The following is a 24,694-nucleotide window of genomic DNA, read 5'->3' on the forward strand; positions in this document are numbered from 1 at the left end:
TGATCCCAACAGGCTGACGGCGGTGCATGTTGCAATCAGCCAGGGCGGCGGTGAAGTCAGTGCCACCCTGCTGATTACAACTTTGTTCTCTGCCAGTCTTTTCATGGTGGTACCACTGCCATGTAAAGGCTAGTGAAGAACAGGTGAAGATAGCCACAGGGGGGCCCATGCACATGGCATGGGCAGTAAAGTGGTCCCACTGACCACCACCTTCTAAATGCGCATTGTATGCTGTGCAGACAGCATGCATTTCGAAGATGGTGGAGTCCCCTGTGTGTGGCAGGCTTGCTGAAGGCTCTATTATGAACCAGCGACAATTCTGCCGCCTCTTTCCCACTGGGCTGACCAGTGGAAACCTTGGTTTCCATCAGTCAGTCAGTGGGAATGTCGTACTGGGGGCTGGCTGGCAGGGTGGTCCACCACATGGCGGCAACCACCCCGTCTGGAGTTTGGCAGACGGCTGTTTCCGTTCGCCAAACTCTTAATGAGCCCCTTAACATGCAGGGCCGACCTATCAATAAGGCACCCATAAAAATCCTTGAGGTTCTCTGACTCCTTCTCCTCTCTTCACTAAACAAATCAATAATCTGAGGAGTGTCTGTGTCCTGCAGCTGAGAATGCGGAACCTGCCTTCATATTCAATAACTCAACATCAATGTATAAAAAACACACAGTCAAACCAAGGCCTCAAATGTCAACTGACAGCCAATGAGGATTGTGCATTTAGATGTAAGAATATGCTTTGCGTCCAGTGAGTGAGTCTCTCTGTAAAATAGATGGTGGGCTTGTGGCTCCTAGATGTACAGCTGCACATCTTGAGGAAACATATAGGGGCAGGGGCACTTAAATGCCACTTGGGAGAGGTGTTACATAGTATGTTTCCACATGTCCTCAGAAGAGACATGACACATAGAGAAAGCAGCAGTATGGAAGTGACCAGCAGCTGTACTAAGCGATGCAGCAAGTTTTCACAGGTAACCACGCAAGGAACAGACCAGTGTGGCTTGCAGTCCTTGTGCGGCAGCTGAGCAAGACAGCAGAGGCCTTCTTGCAGTATGGCTGCCATTAGGTAAGACTAAGCGTTGCTGCGGACTGCCATAAGAACTTAGTCTCATTTCAATGTCTCTTATTTATAGTGTCTCTCCTACTACCTCTACCAATGCATTGTGGGAGATGTAGTCTTAGGATTAATCCTCTTATCTCTCGTGAAGGAGGCGGGTCAGGGCCACATATTTACTCCCAAACACTATTTCTCTGTGTTACAGTGGCCCTCGACTCCATCAGGGCGGCTTCAGTAACAACAGGAATGGAGAATCCTCTCGTTAAACATCAAAGAAAAACACCGACTGCCATAAGAAGTGCTTCAGAGTAAGTCACAAAACTAACGTGAAATAATTGTGGCTCAATGAAAGGGTTCACCAGAGGCTGACTGGACCACACTAGCAGGAAGGAGACACACATTTGGTGACTTTTGAAGTGCCCCAGCAATCTGTAGTCAGATAGACTCAAAATGTGAGCTCTTTTTTGCCAAAATGTGCATGGAGAAGCGGGAGATAGACTAGTTTGACTTGTTAACATGACTCAACATTCAGACCCTTTGTGTTACTTCTATCTTACAGTTTCATTCTTTCAGTTTTCTTCTGGCACTTTGTTGGTGACCTCAGTTGTCACCTTTGAGATATTTCCACCATTGTGTGGGGCACCAGAAGAAACATGACACATATTTTGCATATAATCTAAGTTGGCAGCTTCAGAATGCTCAGTCCACATGATTATATGAAAAGCAAGTAATAGGGCCTGACATTTAGCACCTTGTGAATTAGGTATGCTCTCATGCAGATGCCTCCATCCACCTGGACGTCAGAGTACCTAAGAAGATTAGGAGCCCCCACCCAAGCTCTACAGTACCTTCTTTAGATATGCACACACAGGTACACATATCTAAGAGAGAGTAGCTGAATGAAGGGCTTTCAGTTTTAACACTGAGAAGCGGGGTAGTCTGTCTTCTGAGTCCCATTCACTGACTTACTCTTGTACCTCTTAACAAAGCTCCTTTGGTGTTTGGACAAAATATCGACTTAAAAATATCAGGAGACAGAAATGTCAGAAATTAAATATTGTGACACACAAATATGGTGATGCAGGGATACTGTTGACATGAATATCGCTTTTTGAGATAAGTAATATTTTTTCAAATGATATTGATGTTTTTAATATCATTTTCACTAATATAGTGGTTAAAAGTATTGTTTTTTACTTATTTTAATGTGATTTAGTTGATATATTAATTGTATGTGTATCTATTGTTTGCATATATGTTATTAATTGTTTTCTGTAAGTGATTTAGACTTTTTTTATTCATTTTTATCAGTAATTCATGATTATGCCATACTGATTTACTTTTTTTGTATGTTATTTGTGGGCTGTTAGGTTTGTAGGGGCATAGGGTGGGAAGTTAATTAAGTGAGAATTTATTAATTAATTAATTATTTAATTGATTTTTAATTATGGAATGTATTCAATACTTACATATTTCACTTATATTTTAGTTGCAGGCTGCTAGGTTTGTAGAGGTGTGAGGTGGAAAGTTAATAAGGTATTACTTAATTAACAATTTATTATTAATTGTTAATTAATATTTTAATTGATTTTTAACTATGTAAAATATTGAATGCTGATTTTATCTACTCACATTTTAGTTGTGGGATGCTAGGCGTGTAGGGGTATAGGGTGGGAAGTTAATTAAGTAATAATAATTCATTCATTCATTCATTATTTAATTGATGTTTAATTATGGAATTTATGGAATACTTATATTTAGTTGCAGGCTGCTAGGTTTGAAGAGGTGTAGGGTGGAAAGTTAATGAAGTATAACTTAATTAACTGTCCGTATTAACTGTAAAGTAATTATTTATTTGAATTTTAAATGTATAAGCTGTGGAATACTTATTTATTTTCATTTTATTTTATTCGCGAGGTACTATGTTTGTAGGAGTCTAGGGTGGAAAGTTATTAAGTAAAAATTAATTAAAAAAATAATTAATAAATAATTCACAATTGTCAATTAATTATTTAATTTATTTTAAATATGAAAAATTGCCCCGGAAGCACCGCCAGCCTGTTGGCGGTGCTTCCTCTGCCCTCTGCCCTGGCGGTTACAAACCGCCAGGGTCAGAATGAGGGCCTTAGTCTCCAATAGTTTTAATAATTTTTTTTATATTTTTGAATTTCGGTTTTTATTTTGAAATTTATGTTAATGTTTTTTAAGCAGCTCCCTGCTTGAAGGAGAAATGGCGGCTTCCGCAGGACACAGGGAGCCAGCTAGGACCACAGAGGCCTTGAGGCTCACACTGCAGCCCTGTCACTGTCTTTCTCCCTTCCATCCCATTATGGGATTGAAGAGAGAGCAAGAGAAATATTGTTATTGTGATGGTTTCTCCATACAATAACTTCAAAGAGTCACACCCCAGCAAGATGCTTGGAGTCAGACCTTATAGTTAGGTTTTAAAGAAGAAAAAAGTAACTTCTGGCCTACTAGTAAAGCTATTGGACTGTCACTCAGTAGGCTGAAGGATCAAGTCCTGTAAACTCATGCAGAGCGTCATTTTATTTACTAGTGTTTTGAATGTAAAACATTGTTAGTGATGTAATATTTAAGTCTTTTTCACTAACAACATCTTTGGTTTCAATGTCAAAGTCATGTCTGGTTGCTGTACACTAAGGAGTCATCCATGGTCATCCATGGACTAGTGGTTAAAGTCTCTGGCTCTCACACTGAAGGTTGAGGGTTCCAGTCTTAGGACCTCATTACGAGGATGGAGGCCCAAGGACCTCCAGCCTTGCAATGATGGTCGGACCACCGCAACAGTGGCGATCCGACAGCCACATTACAACCCTGGCTGGCAGACCTGCCAGGGGACTGCCGTCACTGCCAGGAACATGGTTCCCAATGGGGTTACAGCAGTCAGAGTTGTACTCAGCCAGGGCAGCGCTAAACTCAGCTCAGGCTGGCTGATTACAAATCAGCTTTCTGACAGCCTTTCATTGGTGGGGACCCTGCCATGGAAAGGCTGATGGAAAGCCAATGCCAGGGGCTAAAGGGGGCCCCCTGCACTGCCCCACTGCCGAGCACCATTCGAATGGGTTGTGTCTGGCAGACAGTGCACATTTCGATGGTGCTGGGGGGGGCCCTATGCGACGCCATTGCCCTCGACCCCATGTGGAGCCAAGACCAATGCTGTTGCACAGTTTCCACTGGGCTGACTGGTAGAAGCCAAGGTTTCCGCCAGTCAGCCCAGTAGAAACTTTGTAATGGAGTTGGTGGGGAGACCGCCAGCTCCGCAGTGGTCTCCTCACCGCAAGTCTGGTGGTTGGCTTGTCCGACCGTCAGACTCGTAATGAGGCCCTTAGTGTGTCTCTTGTCATTTATCTAATTTAATTTATTTTCAACTTCAAACATTTAAGGTACATACTGAAAGGTGATTTCACTCTTTTTACTAGTCAATTACATTTTTCTTTTCAACTTGTCATGAAATATATCATTCTAACTATATCATTTATTAAAGTTTACTTGGGTGGATACAGGGAGTTGGCCAGGCCTTGCTGGCAGCCCCTGCCCTGCACAGCCAAAGGCTGTGGGTGGCGCAGGGTTGGGTGGTTATAGGGATTGGCTGCAGGGACTGGCCACAAGCTAGGCCCTGCTGTTAACCTCTGCTGCACACGGCCAAGAGCCAGGCACAGTGGCAGGGGGTTGGGAGGTTATAGGGGCTTGGCTGCAGGCCCTGCAGTCAACCTCCGCTGCGCACAGCAAAAGACTGTGCACAGCGTGGTTGGATTAACATATAGTAATTAAACTTACTTTACATTTAAAAAACATAGAAATTCACTTAAAAAAAACAAAGGTTATAGTTAGGAAATAGAATTTTTGAAAACCTTAGAAATTCACTTAAAAAGCCAAAGGCTACAGGGACGTTATAGTTAGGTTCTGAATTTACTTGTACAAAACCAGAACAATTCAGCAGTTATAGTTACATTTATTTCAAGTAACTATAACTCGAACCCTAAGATAACTGTAACTTGCTCCCTTGCCATGCACTGCTAATTACTCCACAAATTACAGCACTGCTGACATCTTTGATAACATCATTGAAAATGTCACTGTAACATTTTATTATTGATCAGATAACTGTGCATAGCAGCGGCGCAAGTTATATTTACCTCAGGGTGGGAGTTATAGTAACTTAACTATAACTGCTGAATTTCTCTGGTTTTGTGTGAGTAAATTCTGAACCTAACTATAACGTCCCTGTAGCCTTTGGCTTTTTAAGTGAATATATACAAACTATGCCAACCTAGTAATGGGATGGTGGGAGAGAGAAATAGCATGGGGCAAAAGGAATGACTGGTATATTGATAAAATTGCATTGTGGGTACGATTCATTGATGACCTTTTCATCATTTGGCATGGGTCACAAGAGGAATTCATGACATATTTCTCAACTTTAAATACTAATGATATTGGATTGAAATTCACATGTGAGATAAGCAAAACTTCAATAAACTTTTTAGATGTCAATATTTATGTTGAAAATGACAAACTAGAAACCACAGTGTGTCGAAAAGAAACTTTGACTAATAGTATTTTGCATGGTAAATGTTTTCACCCTAAGCCCTTAATAAAAAGTCTAACATATGGTGAGTTAAAAAGGATGCAGAGGAATTGCTCAAATGAAAAGAAAGTACAATTAAAATGTAAGGAAACAATCCAGAGATTTAAAAAGAGAGGTTACAATCATAAAATTTTGAATTCAGATTTAGAAAGGATGAAAATGATAAGTCGAGATGAGGTATTACTCCCAAAAAGAGAAGAGAAAGCAGATAAAAATAATGTGAGAATGATAATGGATTATACAAAGGAAAGCGGTTTAATTAAAAATATCTTATGCAAACATTGGAATGTGATTTGTAAAGATCTGGATTTAGGCCCCATTGTTGGCTCAACACCTTTGGTTACATATCGTAAAGTACTGTTGATTAAGGATTATGTAGTGAGGAGTCATTTTTCATCAAAAAGAGAACAAAACTGGTTAGTTGAACAACAACAAGGATTTATTAAATGCAATAACTGAAAGCATGTAAGATTGGTAAATCAACCAAAATGATTAAATTGCCCAATGACACTGAATTTCAAATTAAACATAGAATCACATGTACCACCAAAAATACGGTTTATCTAATTGAGTGCCATTGTGGAATAACATACGTTGGTAGCACTATTTGCATGCTGAAGAAAATAATTTTGGAACATATCAGAGCGATTACACATAATGATTTCACCTATGCAGTAGCTAAACACTTGAAAACACATGAAACTAACAATTGGAAAACCTTGAGATATTATGGAATAGATCACATTCCTGAACATGAAAGAGGTGGGGATAGAATCAGGAAGTTAAGACAATTAGAGTCGAGAAACATTATTCAAATGAGAACAAAAACACCGTATGGATTGAATAATGATGAGGAGCTTTTTGTACATTTATAAAAAGAACCATGAAAAATTATTTGGAGTATATATCTTGGTACTGTACCGGTATCTATGTCGACCCATTGGATTGTTGGAATGAGAAAAAACACTTTAATAATATTTTATGGTTCTTAAATAAGTATTAAGGATATTGGGCTCTATGAAAAAAACATCAAAGATGCTTTAAAACTATTGAGAATTATAAGCAAATAAACCATTCTTGAGAATATTGGATACAACATTTGAATCTTACAGGCTTTCACTCTTAAATGTATTATTAATTTAATTTTGTAAAAGTAATTTGTGTGGCTAGGTACATTTTCAATTATATTATGTGGTATTACAATATTTGAATTGATTACATATAAAAGACTTGTTTTCTTTTGTTAGGCACTACTATTCCCAGAATGCATTGTATTGGCAATAATTATGTGAGAAAATAAAAGTGAACAGAGTGAAAGGATTTGTAAACTTGGAGGAAGACCGGTTGGTCGAAACGCGTCCGTTTTGTTTTTGCTGCCCTGATTAAAAGTAAAGGATTAAGACTCAACGGAGTGCGTTGCCGTTATCTTGTGTTTTTGCAATATATATATATAGTAATACATTTAAAATATTGTAATGTAAAGCAAATATTTTTATTAATTGTTAAATTAGGAGTGTATATATTTATATATATATATATATATATATATATATATATATATATATATATATATATATATATATTTAACCGTTCCTCATCTCCAAATTAAAAAAAAACAGTAAAAAATACATTTTCACAAAACCAGTCACTTGAGGCAGTGATTAGATATCAAAATACAGTTTAGTATCACTCCAAAGAAACCATGATACGTTTCAGCCTTGTCTACGTAACCAACATTTGCTGTCAGCCTCGAGTGAATGGCTTCACTTTTGCTTTTGTGGAAATATGATATATATAAATATATATGTGGACACGAGTCATTACACAGCATTCGAGAGGCAATATTTACCAGCTTCTAGTGACAAGAATGACACCAGCACCATCCATCATACCAAAAGGTTTTTTTATTTCTTATTTCATGAGAAGTACAAAGAGTAAAGTGCTATCCAGACAATTATGGCAATGCGTTTCGGCCTGAGCCTTCGACTAGCCATAGAGTAGGTCGTGAGATCAGTGTATTTAAGTCATGTGATCACCCAACATTCACCAATTAAAATCCCTGACACTTTTATATCACTTAAGAGGCATCTATACTAAATTCAATTCATTTGTCTCGAATGGAAATCACATTTATACTAAACATGATTTTTACTCATTCAGTTAATGTATGAATCTGATATAACTCAAATATTACTACCCAATTTTTCAATGTATCAACATATCATTATATTTTTACTTCCTATGAAGTTTTACTTGCTCAGGTAAAGTACCATTTCTATATTAATTAAAGATACTCATTTATCTAAATTCGTGAGTTCCATTTGAAATGAGGACTATTCTATGAGTGCTATATCTTGTTCATATCTCTCCTCATATTGGGTTATATATATGTACACACACAAATACATGTGTTTATGTGTGTATATAAGTATATATATATATATATATATATATATATACACACACACATATATATATTATTAGTGAGATTTATTTATTTTGCGTTACAATAAATTGATATACTAATATTTTTACCATTAACTACTTTAAAAGCTATTTATATTGAACAATCAATATTTGTGTCTATTTATCGATGATATTAGTGTCAACAATACATTTTTCGATATTTTTGTACTTATACTGTATAAGTATAGGATCACAGTAAACCATATTTTTAACAATATTTTTGTCTACAGTATTGTTTACCACAATATTGTGTCAGTGAGCCACTCCTTCATCTCTTACTCTCTATCATGCCCTGATTCTTCTTACCCTTATCCCTAAACACCTATCTTCTACTGCCTCACTTGTTTGATCCAGCCCTCTGCTGCTCCTCCCTCCCCATTACATGTGCCACTCCCTCCCTACAAGCTCACAAGACAAGAAGAGTGGCTACTCACAATGCACTATCACTAAATATGGTGACATATTATCATTTTGGTGAAGACCACTTCATCCACAAGGCTCTTTTCCTCAAGCTTCTCTCTTGCTTTCTCTTGCTTTCCTCTTTCCTGATTTCAATCTCCTGTCTCCTCCCCTCAGTACTTTGAGGTGACTTTGGTGGAGTAAAATGCTGCACAAATTTAAAAATATAATATAACAAAGTGATCTCCTCCATTTTCAACACATTAGTGCATTTACTGACAATGTAGTACAAGTGAGGTAAAATGATTCAATATGATGTACTGGGCTAGTCGACAGCACTTCTATGTATGCATGCCATATTTCTGTTGCTTTACTTTGAATGTTGCAACAAAGAACTCTTCTCCTGGAAGAGAATTATGATATGTTGCTTACCAATTGTTGCAGAAATAACAAGATATGACACTGTAGTCCAGAAAATAGACATCAAGGTTCCTTTAGGAATAGCAACAGCTGGATCCTAAACAGGATAAACAAATTATACCTTGTTAGAAAGCCATAGTTTGCCACAAAACACTGAAAAGGTACTGTTTTATCATTGATACCTTCATCAGCTTTAACATTCTAAATAATCAATATAAACTGAACTGAGCCAGAGTACCGGTTTTCATGTATATAAGGTTTGTGAGTAAAATATAATAAATTGAAAAAAATACTTGACCAAATCTGTCTTGGACACTGAGATTTGAAGTCCCTCCTTCCCTTTCTCCTTCTGTCCTCTATTAAGTGCATATTTACATTAGTGGATCTCTCTTTCACCTGGCTTTAAACCTGCATGAACCTATAGCACCTTAAAAGCTGGTGTACTTCAGAGGGGTGCAAAGCTGAGAAGTGCTTTCTCGCCAGCTTCCCAGAATTTTTGGAAATACTCTGATTATTGCTCATAATTCACAACATTTGTTTCAAAAGGATTTTCACAATAAAATTGTGACATTAATACACTTTCAAAGCATTTTTTTAATTAAAAGATTTACAAAATCCACCCAGTTTTAGGTCTGCGAAGAAAACAGTATTATAGTTAACATATGAAAGAAAAACGGGATATCCATTTTCAGCACCAAGTAGCACCTAGCCAATGGGTCGTGACTTTTTGATCTAATGGCTTTGCCAATGCTTTTTTGCTGATGCTTTGCAACATTGGCAAAAAAACAAAATTGTCAATGATGTGCATCATCAGCAAAAAAGACACAAGAAGGTACAATGGGAAAAAAGAAAAAAAAAAAAAATGACATAGCCACAGCTGCAGTAACATAATTTATTTGGGGCATGCATGTGTAATGGTCTAAGCACGTACATGAGTCATCATGCATGATGGAGCACCATTTTTTAATTTATTTTTTTATATTTACTACTCGAAGATTGTGGTTGCCACTTGGATTAGTAAATAAAAATTAAAAAAATCACTTATGCAAAAGGGCATTTTGACATAAGCAGCTCAGCAGCAATACAGAGCTTCATGGTCTTCCGAAAAATTTAAATTAAACAAAAATGTATATGCCGACAAGGATGAGGAAGCAATGGAGGCGCAAGTGGGGGAGCCGGTTAGTAGAAGCAATGGGAAGTGAATGAGGGAACAATGAATGCTAATGAGACTTGGGGATAAAAAAATATATAAGTAAATAAATAAAATCAGAAAGCAATGGACAAGGTTGAGGATTAGGTGGGGAAGCAACACAGAGAAAAGGGAATCGAATGTTTGTAAGGGGAAAGCAGCATATGAGGTAGAGAACTACTTAAATACACGCACTCTGATTGAGCACCAAAAGAAAAAGTATAAAGGAGTTCCCAAAATGTGAACAGTGAAAGTATACAAGTCACCAATCAAAAGGATGGTAAACAGGCTGTGCTCCAGTCGAGGAACAAGTGCAAAAAGAGAAAGGCAAGCCATGGAATTCGAATCAAGTAAGTATGACTGGCAATAGAGTCAACCAAGAGTAAGTAACGGGTGGGCTCTAAGCCCACCGTGTGTTTTTGGTGCGTTCACAAAAGGTGTTTAGGGGAGACCTATAACAAGACACTACAAGTAGGCCAATAATTTGGGTTTATGTGAGACTTAGCATGCATGATAAAAACTTTCCACACCTCAAGGACAGACGTCCGATACAGTTAAAAAAAAATCTTACTGATAAGCAAGGGTGGCTTCTCCATTTAGGCAGAGGAGAGTCAATTCCTTCCCCTCCCCCAAATTAAAAGAAGGTAAGTGGTAATAAAATTACTTTATTATCATTTTAATTTGTCCTCTGCCAGCCCGAGCTGAGTGTGAGCATGGGACCATTGCTATTGATTGGTAACAGAGAAGAGTTTTGGCTGGCAACACCAGCTTAAAGTGTACATGTGACTTTGGCTGGCTGTCTTGCGAAGGCCAGCCTGACATGAGCACTTTAAACTTCTCCAACCAAGCTGTGTTAGACCGCCGGGTGGTGCAGCAGGCACAGGCCCCCAGTGGATCTACGAGTGCTGAGCCAGCCCGTGCCTACCAATTAGCATGAGAGCAAAGAGTGGGTTGGTCAGGGAAATTGATGACTGGAGAAGAATACCAGGACCGGAGGTTGTGCAGTCAGTGGGTAAGCAAACATTGCATTTTTCTTTTTAAATATTTAAGTAAAATAAACAGTAACAAAATAGCTGACATGCATTACATTAATGTTTCAAAGTTAAACTTTTGAACTTTAAAACAGTAATGTAATGCATGTCAGCATTATAGTTACTGTCTGTTGCATGCAAGTGTTTTATCCGCAGTCTGTACCTTTTTGACATATTGATAGGCACAGTGAGAAACTGGCACTGCCTTCAACTGCAACTCCAGAGCTCTCAGTTGTGCTTTGTAAGGAACCCTGTTTATAACGAGCCACAATTGAGAGCTTTGGCACTGAGTCTAAAGGCATTCCTGGCTTCTCTCAGTGCCAGTTTGCTCGCTCCACCACTTTCAGCTGTCGCCAGCTGCCACTGCTGATAAGACATGCTTTACTAATATTTACCACTTCTAGAAATATTATGGGGCTGGAGACAGAGTACCTTCTCTGTCAACTTGATGGCTCACTTGCCTGATTTAGAAGTAGGTGGACCAACAATATGTTGACGATTGACTATATGTGGCCTGACAGGGCACGGGCAGTAGGATATTAGCCATCTGACCATAAGCCCAATTTAGAGTGGGCAGTCGGGTGGCTTCTTTATGGTGCCCATCACGGTCAGGTAACACCTGTTGGTGAGGGACAGTAAAATAGAAACATGAATCCCCCACCAGAGAAAATTCACTTGATGTTGGGGCCATTAGTTTTATTACTTTAAAATAAATCCCATTTTTTTTTTTTTTTTTTAAATAAGATTACATTAAAGTTTGAGGGACGGCTGCCCAAGATCCTGCCAATAGTAAGAAATATCCATTGGGCTGGCAGACATCTCTAGATCTGGGGGAGGTGGAATGACTTACACTGTCACCATGACAGACTTATCCATCCTCCAAACTCCAAGTCAGGCCCATTTTTTCTTTCCTTTTTTGTTTTTGATCTTACTAAAAAAACAACCAGCACAGAGCAACAACCATGTTTCAAACACAAAACAAAATATAACCTTGCAGGTGAGATTATTTAAGGTTTTCATTTTCCTTTCCTAACAACTTTTCCCGTGCTCAGCCAGAGACAATCATTTCACGTTAGTTTGGAGGGACAGGTACAAGTTCCGGAAACATAACTTGCCTTGCGGATGCAACGTTGCCCAACAGTATGTGCAACACAGAAAAACCATACAGTAGCATTTCAGAAAAGATCTGGAAAATCTAGAAGAACTGCATGTTGCCCTTTTCACTGTTGTATATTCTGGGGAAGAATTATCTCAAGAGAGAATAGTAAAGGGTAAATGATATGGGGCATTGCAGCACCACCCAACAAATGTAGAGCTTACCTTCAAGTCCCCTGATATGTTTGCTCCCGCCAAGATGCCTGTAGCAGATGGAAAGAATATTGAGAACATGCCAAAGAAGGTACCGTCCTCCCCTCGCCAGTTTGGCACAAAGTTCTCTGCAAATATAGAAGCTGGAAAGACAAAACAGACCTTGTTAGCTTTGTAAAAGATCCACCAATCTCAGAAAACAGAAATAAATGCCCTGTGTGTTCACTGTAATGCGCAGTACAGAGTTAAATAAAACATTAGCTGAGACAACACACATAATTTGGTGCAAAAAAGTGCTATGATAGGGCAAATAATGGCCTGCGTGAGAATAGATGCAAGTATGGCCATGACAAGAGTTTTATACTGGTCCAGTGCAAATTTAAATAACAGCGGTGTAGACAGCACCAATAATGCAAATTGCAAAAGCACAACACAAACTACAAACATAACACTGGTGGAGCTAGTTGCTCTTCCAGCCATGTTATGACATTCACAAATGTGATGTAATCATTAGGAATGCAACTGCAGGGAAAGTATATATAACGAGCGATACAAAATGAAAGTTCTCCTAATGTGATCTGGTATCAGACCGCAACCATGCATATTTGTTTATGGGGGTCATTTTGACCCTGGCGGTACGGGACCGCCAGGGCTAAAACGACGGAAGCACCGCCAACAGGCTGGTGGTGCTTCCAGGCGTATTACGACCGCGGCGGAAGCGCCGTGGTCGCACCGCCGTGGCCGGTGGTATTCCGCCACTTTTGCCCCGGCGGTGATAATCCGCCTGGGCAGCGCTGCTTGCAGCGCTGCCCAGGGGATTACGAGTCCCCGACCGCCAGCCTTTTTCTGGCGGTTTGCACCGCCAGGAAAAGGCTGGCGGAACGGGGAGTTGTGGGGCCCCTGGGGGCCCCTGCACTGCCCATGCCGCTGGCATGGGCATTGCAGGGGCCCCCTGACAGGGCCCCATGCAGCTTTTCACTGTCTGCTCTGCAGACAGTGAAAAGCGCGACGGGTGCAACTGCACCCATCGCACGGCCGCAAAACCGCCGGCTCCATTTGGAGCCGGCTCCGATGTTGCGGCCGTGATCCCCGCTGGGCCGGCGGGCGGAAACCAGGTTTCCGCCTGCCAGCCTAGCGGGGATCTCCAAATGGCCGCTGTGGGGGTGCGGCTGCATTGGCGGACGCATGGCGGTCAGAACTTGGCGTCGTAATGACCCCCTATATTCCCTGTTGCTGCAAATGGTGACATGTAATTTCAACTAGGTTGCAAAACAGGCCACTTTTGTACTCCATGTTAGAGCATGTGCTCATCTCTAAGCATTTGCATTGTTTTTGAGGTTTTAATTTTACATAAAATTACTACACAGAGTATGCGCCACATCTGTGGATTAGATGACTTTCATGTCAATCTCTGTTCCCTGCTCTTTATTGCATGGCTTTCCTCCCTATTCTGTATATCTCCGATCCTTGGAGCACACCTTCTTTGTCCTCGCTTTTTATTGGATAAGGTTTTTCTTCCACTGCTACTATGATGGAACTCCTGCCTATGCATTTCCTCTAGCTCAGTAGTTCCCAACCTGTGTTCCAGGGACCCCTGGGGGTCCGCGAAGCCTCCTCAGGGGGTCCGTGACTGCTTAGAAAATTAACTAATATTAACAGATAAATAAAGTGTATAGAAATAAAGTGGCTAAAGGTACAATTGAAAATGTTTAAAACGTACTGCAAATGTCAAGGAATGTTAAATTGGAGGCTGCAAATTAAATTAGTATCCTCAGATTCAGTGCAGGTGCATCAAACAGAATATAGTATTGGAGGATGTGTGGCTTCAATTGAATTTAGAAAAGCTCCAAACTTCATATTAAAGTTAAAAAAATTATATTTTTTCCGCAAATAAAAAAAAAAGTGTTATCATTTGTGTATGTGTTTAATGGAATGCTTGTTTCTGTATTTTTGTGTATTGTTTAGCAGTTCAAATTATCGACAATTTTTAGGTGTGGGTCCCTGGCTTCCAGTAATGACTTCCTGTAATAACTCATTCATTGTCCCCGGAATCCATTAATGATTCAGTGGGGGTCCCCGGTTTCCAGTAATGATAAACTGGGTGTCCGCAGAAGTCAAAAGGTTGGGAACCACTGCTCTAGCTCCATTCCCCTCACCTGTCTCTCCCCTGACGCTCCTCCTTTACACACCAGGTGACAGGATGGCATCCTTGGGGTTGCCCTGGATGTTAACCGGCTGCACTTTCATGTGACCCTTTGTTAATATGTTCTCCTCATTTATTTCATAGGGTCATCTGTTTTTCAAGGTTTGTATGTAAAATTGTTACTTTGTGTCACCTGCTTTTCAAGGAAAGGGGTATGAGACTGCTACTTTGTGTCAGCGTGGATTGGTTTGTTTATTTAAGATCTAGTTTGTGTGCTTTCAAGGCTCACATGTGAGTAATTATATTGTAGCAAGGTAGGGTTGCTTGTGAGTTTTGTCTACTTCAGGTAACTATAACTGGTGAATTAAAGTGTTTTTTTGGTTGAAATATAACGTTTTTACTCACATTTTCATCAACTATAACATCACTTTGCTGCGTTCTGAACACGTTTTGGACTGCAGACCATAAGTTGTCAATCAAGCAGACACAGGTGGGCTAAAACCTACTACACACAGTTTTCATTCTATTAACAAACCCCTAGTATGCACAGCCTTTGCTTTATAATGAACCCTTAGCTGACCTCTTGTGGACAATGAACCAGGCACGGGTAGGACTGCAGCCCAATTTGCCTTGTGAAGAAAATCTCCACTGAGAACCAACTTTTTCTAGACATCAGGGACACTTAAGGTGATTAAGGCCCTAATGTTGTCAAGTTTAAAAAGAATTTAAAGAAATGTTAGTCTTCCGTGGAATGAGCTTGAGTGCCGGGAAACCGTGAGATTTACTAATGATAAGCGATTTGGGTGTCTATTCTCATGGCCAACATTTCCAGCATGGGAACCAATTGGAAAACCACAACATTAACCAGATTTTGAAATCTTTGTTGTTTTCTATGTCCTTTTGAGCAGTGCTCTTTATTTTCTGATCTAGAGATTCGCTGTATCGCTGCTCTTTGCCTAAACTCCATTTGTAAATTAATTGGAAGATTTGTTATGAGCAAATAAAGTACAGTTGTGAGTTACATTTCAGTATCTTTTTGATTGAAAACATAGGTTTTGTTAACTACGGACACCTTCTCGAGCGCTTGTGGAAAATTTTGCTAGAGGAATTAAAGAAAAGAGATTGTGTCCAAGTTTCGAGCTTGAAACTAATATACTTATCTTCCGGATTGGAGACACTGTACCTTTGTAATTGAAGAAACCCTTGGACTGCTTGTCTTCTGATGCAGGAATGACTGTCCCCACCAAATAGTTAGCAAAGGAAATCATAATAACAATGTAGAAGAGAATTTGTGCCTAGAAGATCAAAAACGTTTAGTCAGAATAGAAAGAACATGTTTTGGTGCGATAGTATGCTATGTACAAAGTGTCAATCCAATTTTGTGCACTAATGTGAGCAACACCCCTACACAAACGGTATTTTCATTGGTTTTATCACTCCCTCCTATTAGGAGTTGAAAGCAAACTGTGCTCTCTCTTGTTTGATCTGGCATTTACTGCTGCCTAAAAGCTGGTGAAAACCTCTTATACAAAACAATATACATATTGTATTAATCCTAATTACTAAATCTATCAATCTGTTGTAAACCTGTGCTTGCTTTTCCTGATTAGGCAAGATTTGCATTGCCCCTAATCGAATATTTAAAAACTGAGGGCCCTTGGCTGTCATTACCAGGCTTCATTCCGTATTTGACTGACATGCTTATGCTTACATTTCTTGAGACACGGGATGTAATTCATTATTTCCATATATTTCATGTGGCAAATGAAGACATCACCACACAAAGACCTGGAGGTTGGCCACCATGGTAAGAGCTTTCAGGCTTACAATATATACATAAACACAAATCAACTAAAGTTGTTTTCACAGGCTCTATGTGCCAAATGGCGGCTATGGGTTTCATTACATAGAGGGAGCCACCAGGGAAGACACTAGTTCTTTTACCAAAATTCTGACCCCTCCTCTTGTGATACAGAGGCCATCTAAAGCCTTATGAAGTGAAAAACAGAGGATCCGTTCTAGTGTTGTGCGAACTATGAGAAATAATTCTCCTGGCTCCCTCTTGCTCAACAGTGCAAGTTTTCTTTGAAGAGACCTTCGATATTAGCTAGGGAAAGGAATATACATAGTTTGTAAATTTCCCTTTTATGTGTTTCAAAATGTTGAAAGGTATGTAACTTTTAACTTGAATTTGTGAGCTATGACTACTGTCTCAAAGTTATCAGACACTGCATAGCACTTGGTTCAGTCAAACTCAACTCCTCCATAACTGAAATATTTATGACCCAGCATCCTCTGCAACGAAATTCTAAGTACTTAGATTACATTGCCTGACACATCCTTTCCCTCCACCAGAAATATCAGCATGCATTTTGTGTTCACCCCAACAAATTGCCCATACGCTCCTTTCTACACTGAAATACTTTATCAACACCTTAGTCATGAGTTAGCTCGAGTAGTGTGGCAGCCTCCAAGTCAATCTTCCACAACACTCCTTCTCCTGCTGAAAAACATTATCACCTTTATTACCACACACTTTCAACACTCCACAGACATTCATCCAAATCTCCTCCAGCTGCTGTTATGCTAATCACAGGACATTTTTAAACCTTGTCCTCATTTTTACAGCTGTACATTTCACCTGTCCCTCTTTGTCTCCCAGAATCTCTACACGACATCCACCATGTACACAGCGCCCAAAAAACCTCAGCCAGCTTTCTGCCCTAAAATCACACTGAACATCATTCATTTCTGGTTCTTTGTACTACTACAACCTCCATAATTGTATGGACGTGAAGATGCATTTTGCTCTAATAAACAGCGCTAAATGCTACAGAACACGAATAGCAAGCAAATTTGCTCTTGCAATATGATTTCTTTCTCTCACATTACTCTTGATTATGTGAGCAGGAGTAATTTCATAATTATTGGTAATTCTGCATCAAAGAGTAATGCGGAATTACTGAAATTACTCTGATTACTTCGGGGCAATCAAAATTCTGCCAACGCAAAGTTTTTATTGTTTTCTACCTGAAACAGGAGGTGTGCCAATGCTATGGCCCAATCATAAACCCCTCATTAATTTCAGATAACTAGACACCACAGATCTTATCTTGTTAACCATAGAATTTGTTGATGCATAACTACCTACCTTTTTAATTTACCTGTGGGTCACTCCCACCAACTTGTCGGGCTCATGTATCTCAGCAAACCTGTACTGAAGTGAATAGCCCCACTGGGATCTATCCCTGAAAAAGGCCTATTCATCTTTACTTTTACCACCCTTTCACACTGGGTATGCAATTCCCTACTATAACTATTATTTTAATGAATGGGACTCAATTAATTCAGCAGCTGAATGAGATGTGGGTCCTATGAAGGAACAATTAACATTTCATTACAATAGTAAATCAGCACTACGGGTAAGCAGAGTTTTAACCAGGTCACCTGCAGGGATGGTGGAAGAATAAGAAAAGGTGATCGACAATGATCAAAAGGATCATAGAGTCAACACAGACCAGAAACATAAAAGGTAGATTTCATGAAGGAAATCTGCCAAATAACGTAATGAAAGCATGTTGGTGTGGAATAAGTGGAGATCTCATTTTATTGTTTGATTAGATGCTACCAAAATTTGTAAAATTATGCTTCTTATTCATTATGCCTCACTCAGTGAAATCAAAAATGAAGGCTGTAGGGGTAATCATCCAAAGAACTCTTATTAATTCTACAAAAGGAGAATCTACATGGTGTGTACACCTTTAGATCATATATTCTTGGATAGCTCATATTTTTAAGCTCTGGTGGCAGTCTATTCGTCCAAGACCCACATGCTGGTGAAACTAACTTTTCTGACCACACACCAATCCATGCAAGGTTAGCACTAAAGGTCATAACAGAGTGCAAGAACTATTTCTCTGTTTTATATAAATATATAATTTTTGCATTGTTTGGCCCTTACCTAGCAATTTTGATGAATTTTTGGGAGCAATGGTAACTCTCACCTTGCATGGGATTTTCAGTGAGATTACCCTGGGTGTCTGAGAATCTTCAATTCTGCCAAAGGACCAGGACACCATTGAGTTCATAGTATAAATACACACTAGCTGGCAATTAACAATGGCTTTAATAACTTCACTTTGAACAAGTTCCCAATACCCAATTTCGGAAAGACAACAACCAAGTCATATCAATCGATGAATCTTGCAGTTTTGAGTCCTACCTTGGCTTCCCACTCCATGCCAGCCAAGGATATCCCAAGCAGTAAAGTCACTGTGATAACTCCAATTATTCTGATGTCATTAGTTGGGTCAACAATAGATGTACCGGATTCCTATGAAAATGAAAATAAATGAAAACAATACAGTTATCCATGACAAAAAATGCTAAGTTGTATTAGAAAAAATAAACTAAACAATAATGATTTCTTCATGGAGGTCTTATTTCTGATAACACTCAGACTTACAGAGCTATGGTTTATCTGGTATTTTGTAGCACATCTTTCAGTCTCTTACTTCTACCTGTGTAGTGTGGTTTTGTTTAAGACTTGTAGTTTAAGCTGCCTTTTACAAGCATGGGGAGTGCAAAGATTTTTGCCTACCTTGCTGAAGAGCCCCAACAAGGCGATATGTTGTTGCTGATACATGCAATGCATCACCCCTTGCTTGTAGTGGGCCATCAGCCGGTCTTGTTGTGCCATTCCTTGAGCTGTTTAGCAGCTGGACCTACTCATTCTCCTTCTCACATGTACCTGAACATCTGAGAGTTCTACCCTCAAACCACATCACCTGTGATGGAAACAGTGCACACCCAGAGACAGGATAACACACGTTGGGCTCCTGTAAACAGTTTCATACTGCATTGGCTTCAAGACAATTACCTTGCCCCCTCTGGGTCTAGTAATGGTAAGTATTTCCTATGGTGGAAAAAGGCATTTTTTTACAAACTATTCTTATTATATTCTAGCATATGATATGTGGCATCATATAAACATGTTACTTGGTAAAGGAATGTTTCATTAGGAGAGAAAATGTGTAGTAAAATTTCCCTGCCTTAGTTGTCCAACCACTGTGGGCAATGTACACTTTAGGAAACCATGTATGGACCTAGGCAAGTTAATTTTGTCTGTAAGTCTTTATAGACAAATCACTATCGCCTAAAGGAAACTTTCCTTTTCAATGTATATTTGTCACTTGAGCAGATACAATGCTGCTTTTCCATATGCAGCATAATGCCTTTTCAGGACCCTTGGCTCCATAATTACAGGGTTAAAGGCAGACGATACCCGAGCAAGAAAATGGAGATGCCACATTTTTTAAGTGATTTAGCTATAATATTCAGAACAAAGGCCAGCAGTAGGCACATGGGGCCATATTACACTAACACAGTGCGGGTTCCCAGTCTGTGCCTGGTGCGTCCTCCCCGTGTGCAAAATAGGACCACGCACTGTATCACAGAAAACACAGTCTTCATGTAGTCACGAACTCACACCTGTACTGAGGACAGAGTATCACTGAAAGACAGACAGGTGGATTTAAAATTCTGAACTAGCTTTTAGAGCAGGCGCATCAAGAAGACCCAAATAAAACTACTGTAATACTATGTACTGACAAAAGCAATTTCAACAGCAATAAGCATTACTTATCAAAATGAAAGATCCCACATTTCTCTCTTGAAAAAGCTCTGTAGCCAACTAGTATGAAGCGAAACGTGTTGGCTGTACCAAAAAATCCACTCATCAAGACTGAGACAGGATCATTGATGTACCTTGTAGTTTCATTTAAAAAAATGATGTATGACAGATTCACACAGTTCCTTTAGTATTTAAAGAATCTATAATTCATTCTAAGCAGAGTTCTGCTGATGGTCCCAAATACACAATAGTACTTATGCTCCAGCCTGATTTTAAAGAGTGCACATGCTTCCCCCTGAAGGCAGTTGCAGCATGTGAATCTACCCTGAAAGGACACTCTTAGGTGGTGTAATGACTTGATCCCGCCAAACCATCTGTTTGCCAGTGTTCCTATGTTAGTAATATGGCAAAAGCTTTCCCTCATTTGCGTGCGGTTAAGCATAGATGCAAATGAGGCAATGTCACTTTCAGATTTCAGCTTGTGCAAAATGTGCACTCACTCAACTGATACCACAAATAGAGGATGCACAGATTATGGGCCTCACTTAGACGTTGGTGGATGGGTTACTCCATCACAACAGCGATGGATATCCCATCCTCTGAAATCTAAATCCCATTATTTCTGATGGGATTTAGATTTCGGTGCATGGGATATCTGTCACTGTTGTGAAGGAGTAACCCATCCGCTAATATGTAAACCAGGCCACATATTCCTTTGCCTGTTATACAGATGAGAACTATGGGTGCAGAAAGTAGATGTAACATTCATGGTGCCCCAGGGGCACTTCTGCCATATGATTCCTGGAACCCCAGATATCAGAAAGTTATACTGTGTGTACACAACAAATTAATTTGAAAAAAATGAATGAAAGTGATTGCAAAAAAACAAAAAGCAGCCTAACAAATCAAGTCTCTTCTTGAGGTCTATACTCATCTAGAGAGAGAGCTTTGCATGGTGCTCATGTTATGTCATTTTTGTACCTCTGTGTTCCTCGGTAGAAAACTTAAACCATCCAGAGCACTTACCTTGATCAGGTCTCTCACAGTTTCAGCAAAACCCACAGTGTGCATCGCCACAGCCACAGCATTTGCAAATGCAAAAATTAGACCAATAGAACCTCCCAACTCCGGACCAAGACTTCTTGAGATAAGAAAGTAAGTACCACCTAAACAAAAAGAATCAAAATTAATTTTCAGTTGATAGCACTATCTCGCTGCATATGCCAGCATGTTCAAACTAAGAAAGAGAGCAGGTTGGTGTATATCATCTGCCAAAAGTGCCCCTCATCTCTCCACAGCCCCTCTCCCACATACAGATCATTTGTTTTAAAGCACTGGCAAGGTTGGCTTTACTAATCCGCTCAGCTAGCCCCATAAAATACAGATCTGTTCTTTGCAGCAGGAACACTAACTGTCTGTGCTAGTTTATGGTGAGTCAAAACTGTCACTCGACAAAACCCCGATCTCTCTCTCTAGCAGGAACATTAATTTCAAGAGTTATCTTGACATTTTTATTGCTGCCTGAAAGTTGGACGCACAAGGAACTCTGCAGCAGAGGCTTTTAAATCCTAAATTATTGTTAAATACAGCACTCGCCCTGTGGTCAGTGCTCCCCTCCAGGTCAGCACCCAGTGCAGCCGCACTGGTCGCACCGACACACTTATCGCATTGCCCTAAAGCCGACCCTGCTTGCCAGTAGGTAAGAGGCATTTCAGCTCACTCTCCACTGTTGGTTTGCTAACCCCAATGAGGGATATGCATCTTGAGCCTAGATAGAAAAAGCAATAGGGGTGGTGTCATGTGTGTGTGGGGTAAGTGTGTCCTGACTGCAAGGTGTAATATGCTTTCTCACCTTCTGAGTGACTTCTATCTGTGACACACAAGCCCCATAGATGATGGCTTCATCAGGTCAATCTCTATCAGGTTTACCTCACATTACATCCTCTTCCTGGGTGCAGTGTTTTGGAGAAGTTCTGGTGAAAATGGTCATACAAGGTGATCTCAAGGCGCAATAAACAAAAGAGGGCTTGGGGCCCTCCCCATTTTCCTGACCATGACTGTTCTGGGTGATGCTTTACCTGGATTTATTCAAGCTTCAGAGCTGCCCTAACAGGTGACTCAGTCTCTTCCCTCTGAAAGGCAACCAGAGTTGCAATGAAGGGGTGGCGGACCATCTTCTGTGCATAGACTGAGCTTTGGACCCCTTCATTCAGTGACTGTGCTTAGGAGGGATTTTGATCTGGCCAGCCCTTATGTTGGCGAGGTTGGCATCGATGATGGGGCGCTGACTCCTTTCCTCTTTACCTGTCCCGCCCCAGCAGAGAAAGCTAAGGGATGATCATTACACTGCTGGTTTACTGTGAGGTGCCCTGATTAAAGCTACGTACCAGGAGTTGTAAGAGGTGTGGTGCAAGTTGATGGGGCTTGCTCAGGGCCTGTGTGCTCCCTGTTTTGGAAGATAAAACACCTTCATACTGACCTAGGGCTGCTCATGAGGAGCACATCCTTACACTATCCCTTATCAAATGTTATTCTAGTTCTTGATAGGTGTCCAGGTGGACATCATATCTTGCCAACAAGGATAAGTATTACAGTCAATAGCCCAATGGTTTCCTAGAACTAGCAAGTGTATTTGTGTATACAGTGGACTATTCACTCTCCTCTAAAATAGTAATTCCCACTGTCCATCATGAGGCCAAGTAGTGACTTCTTCTATTTTTGTCAACTTTGACATTTGCATGTACTGCTTTCGAAGGACCATCTTTATAGGTGCAAGGTATGTAATAATTTAGCAGAAAGGAAGACTTGGACTCTCTTTCCTACCTTCATTGAGGATATTGAAGGACCTGGATAGTTCTAGCCTGATACCTCCATGATATCCGACACCCAATAAACTGGTATAATCATTTAAAAACAGAATACCATCAGGCAGGAACTTCAAGTCATGCAGGAAAGACAAGTAGAGAAGGATAGAAAAACATTATTACTTCATACATATATCATGTTATGTTATGTTATTAGAGTGGAAGTCAAAATCTGGGCTTGATTTGAAGGAAAAAGGCAGGGCTGGTGGAGGATGCAGCTGGGAAAGCAAGGAAAAGAGGCCAAGCCAGGATGAAGGACCCTGCAATGAAAGGACTAGATAGTTGAGTGAGGGGTGACAACCTGTTGTTAACACCAGAGCAGTACGCGCTCTATTGGCGTCAAAAATGCAAAAACCCAGCACTCTCACAACAAAGTAATTTATGCATTGTCCTGATATGTTGTGGTTTAACCTTTTGCATTGCAGAGTTCAATCCTGAAAACTTATTTTTAATATGCTTACAAATACTGTTCCTTTGCAATGTATTGCTGCAGGTTTTCAGAGTGTGTTAGGGTGTGGCCCCTTTCCAGGGCCTTCCAGAGACTTTCCCTGCAACATGCCTGGGCGTGGTTCTGGGCTGGGCCAAGACTCTATAAAAGAGAGCCAGCCCAACTATCAGTGCTCACTATTCAGAGGTCCCGGTGCAGAGCAGCAGCTTCTTCCTGAGCTCCTGTTCCGGCGGCCTATTTGGATTTACCAGTCTTCTGCCCTTCATCCTTCATTGGTGATCATTGTTCCAGGCGGTAAGATGGTGGTTGGACTGTCCCGACACCGTTTTTGAGAATTTTCATATTCTTGGTTTAATTCTTAAATGAGTAACAGATTACTTGCGCGCTACCATTTCTTGACATTTATATGGTAGTTTACAAATAGGCAAGACGCGCGATTGGTTTCATAAAGGTTTGACTTTGTTATTCATTGCGTGCTACCATTTCTTGACATTGGCATGGTGGCTTAAGATTCGGCAAGACGCGCGATTCGTTTTATGGTGTTTAAACATTGTTGTCCATTGCGCGCTACTATTTCTTGACATTTACATGAAGTTTTACGAATTGACAAGACGTGCAACTCGTTTCATGAGGATTTAACTTTGTTGTTCATTGCGCGCTACCATTTCTTGACATTTACATGGTGGCTTAAGAATCGGCAAAAGAAGCGCGATTCGTTTCATTGTACTTTGATCTTGTTATTTATTGTGAGCTGTTATTTCTTGACATTTACATCGTGTTTTACGAATCGGCAAGACGCGCAATTCGATTAATGATGATTTGACCTTGATATTCATTGCGCGTTTCCATTTCTTGGTATTTTACATGGTGACACTCGAATTGGCAAGACGCACGATTCTCTCCTCGAGTTTATTTCATGTTGTTTATTGTATGCCACTATTCTAAGATATTTATTATGTAATATTCGAGTTGACAAGTTATGTGATTTGTTTCCTGAATTCATATTGTGTTATTCATGGTGCACAATCCTTTTATGGTGTTTGCTATATATATATATATATATATATATATATATCTGCAATATGTGCAATTTGTGTTGAAACATTTTAAGAGTACACAGAAGGC

At 40.0% G+C, this 24,694-nt stretch overlaps 1 protein-coding gene across 1 annotated transcript in view; it reads right to left on the bottom strand.

Annotated features, from left to right (window-relative positions):
* The window catches only part of SLC12A3 (solute carrier family 12 member 3), a 251,049-nt gene that overhangs the window by 168,516 nt on the left and 57,839 nt on the right, over positions 1 to 24,694 (bottom strand). The window contains exons 5-9 of the mRNA XM_069215813.1: positions 21,284 to 21,423; positions 18,848 to 18,958; positions 15,809 to 15,920; positions 12,495 to 12,625; positions 8,967 to 9,051 (exon numbers count right to left, since the gene is read on the bottom strand). Of these exons, the coding sequence (XP_069071914.1) occupies positions 8,967 to 9,051; positions 12,495 to 12,625; positions 15,809 to 15,920; positions 18,848 to 18,958; positions 21,284 to 21,423 (579 nt within the window). The remainder of the gene's footprint in view (positions 1 to 8,966; positions 9,052 to 12,494; positions 12,626 to 15,808; positions 15,921 to 18,847; positions 18,959 to 21,283; positions 21,424 to 24,694) is intronic.

The sequence above is a fragment of the Pleurodeles waltl genome, chromosome 12 (genome assembly GCF_031143425.1).
Source record: "Pleurodeles waltl isolate 20211129_DDA chromosome 12, aPleWal1.hap1.20221129, whole genome shotgun sequence".
NCBI lineage: Eukaryota > Metazoa > Chordata > Amphibia > Caudata > Salamandridae > Pleurodeles > Pleurodeles waltl.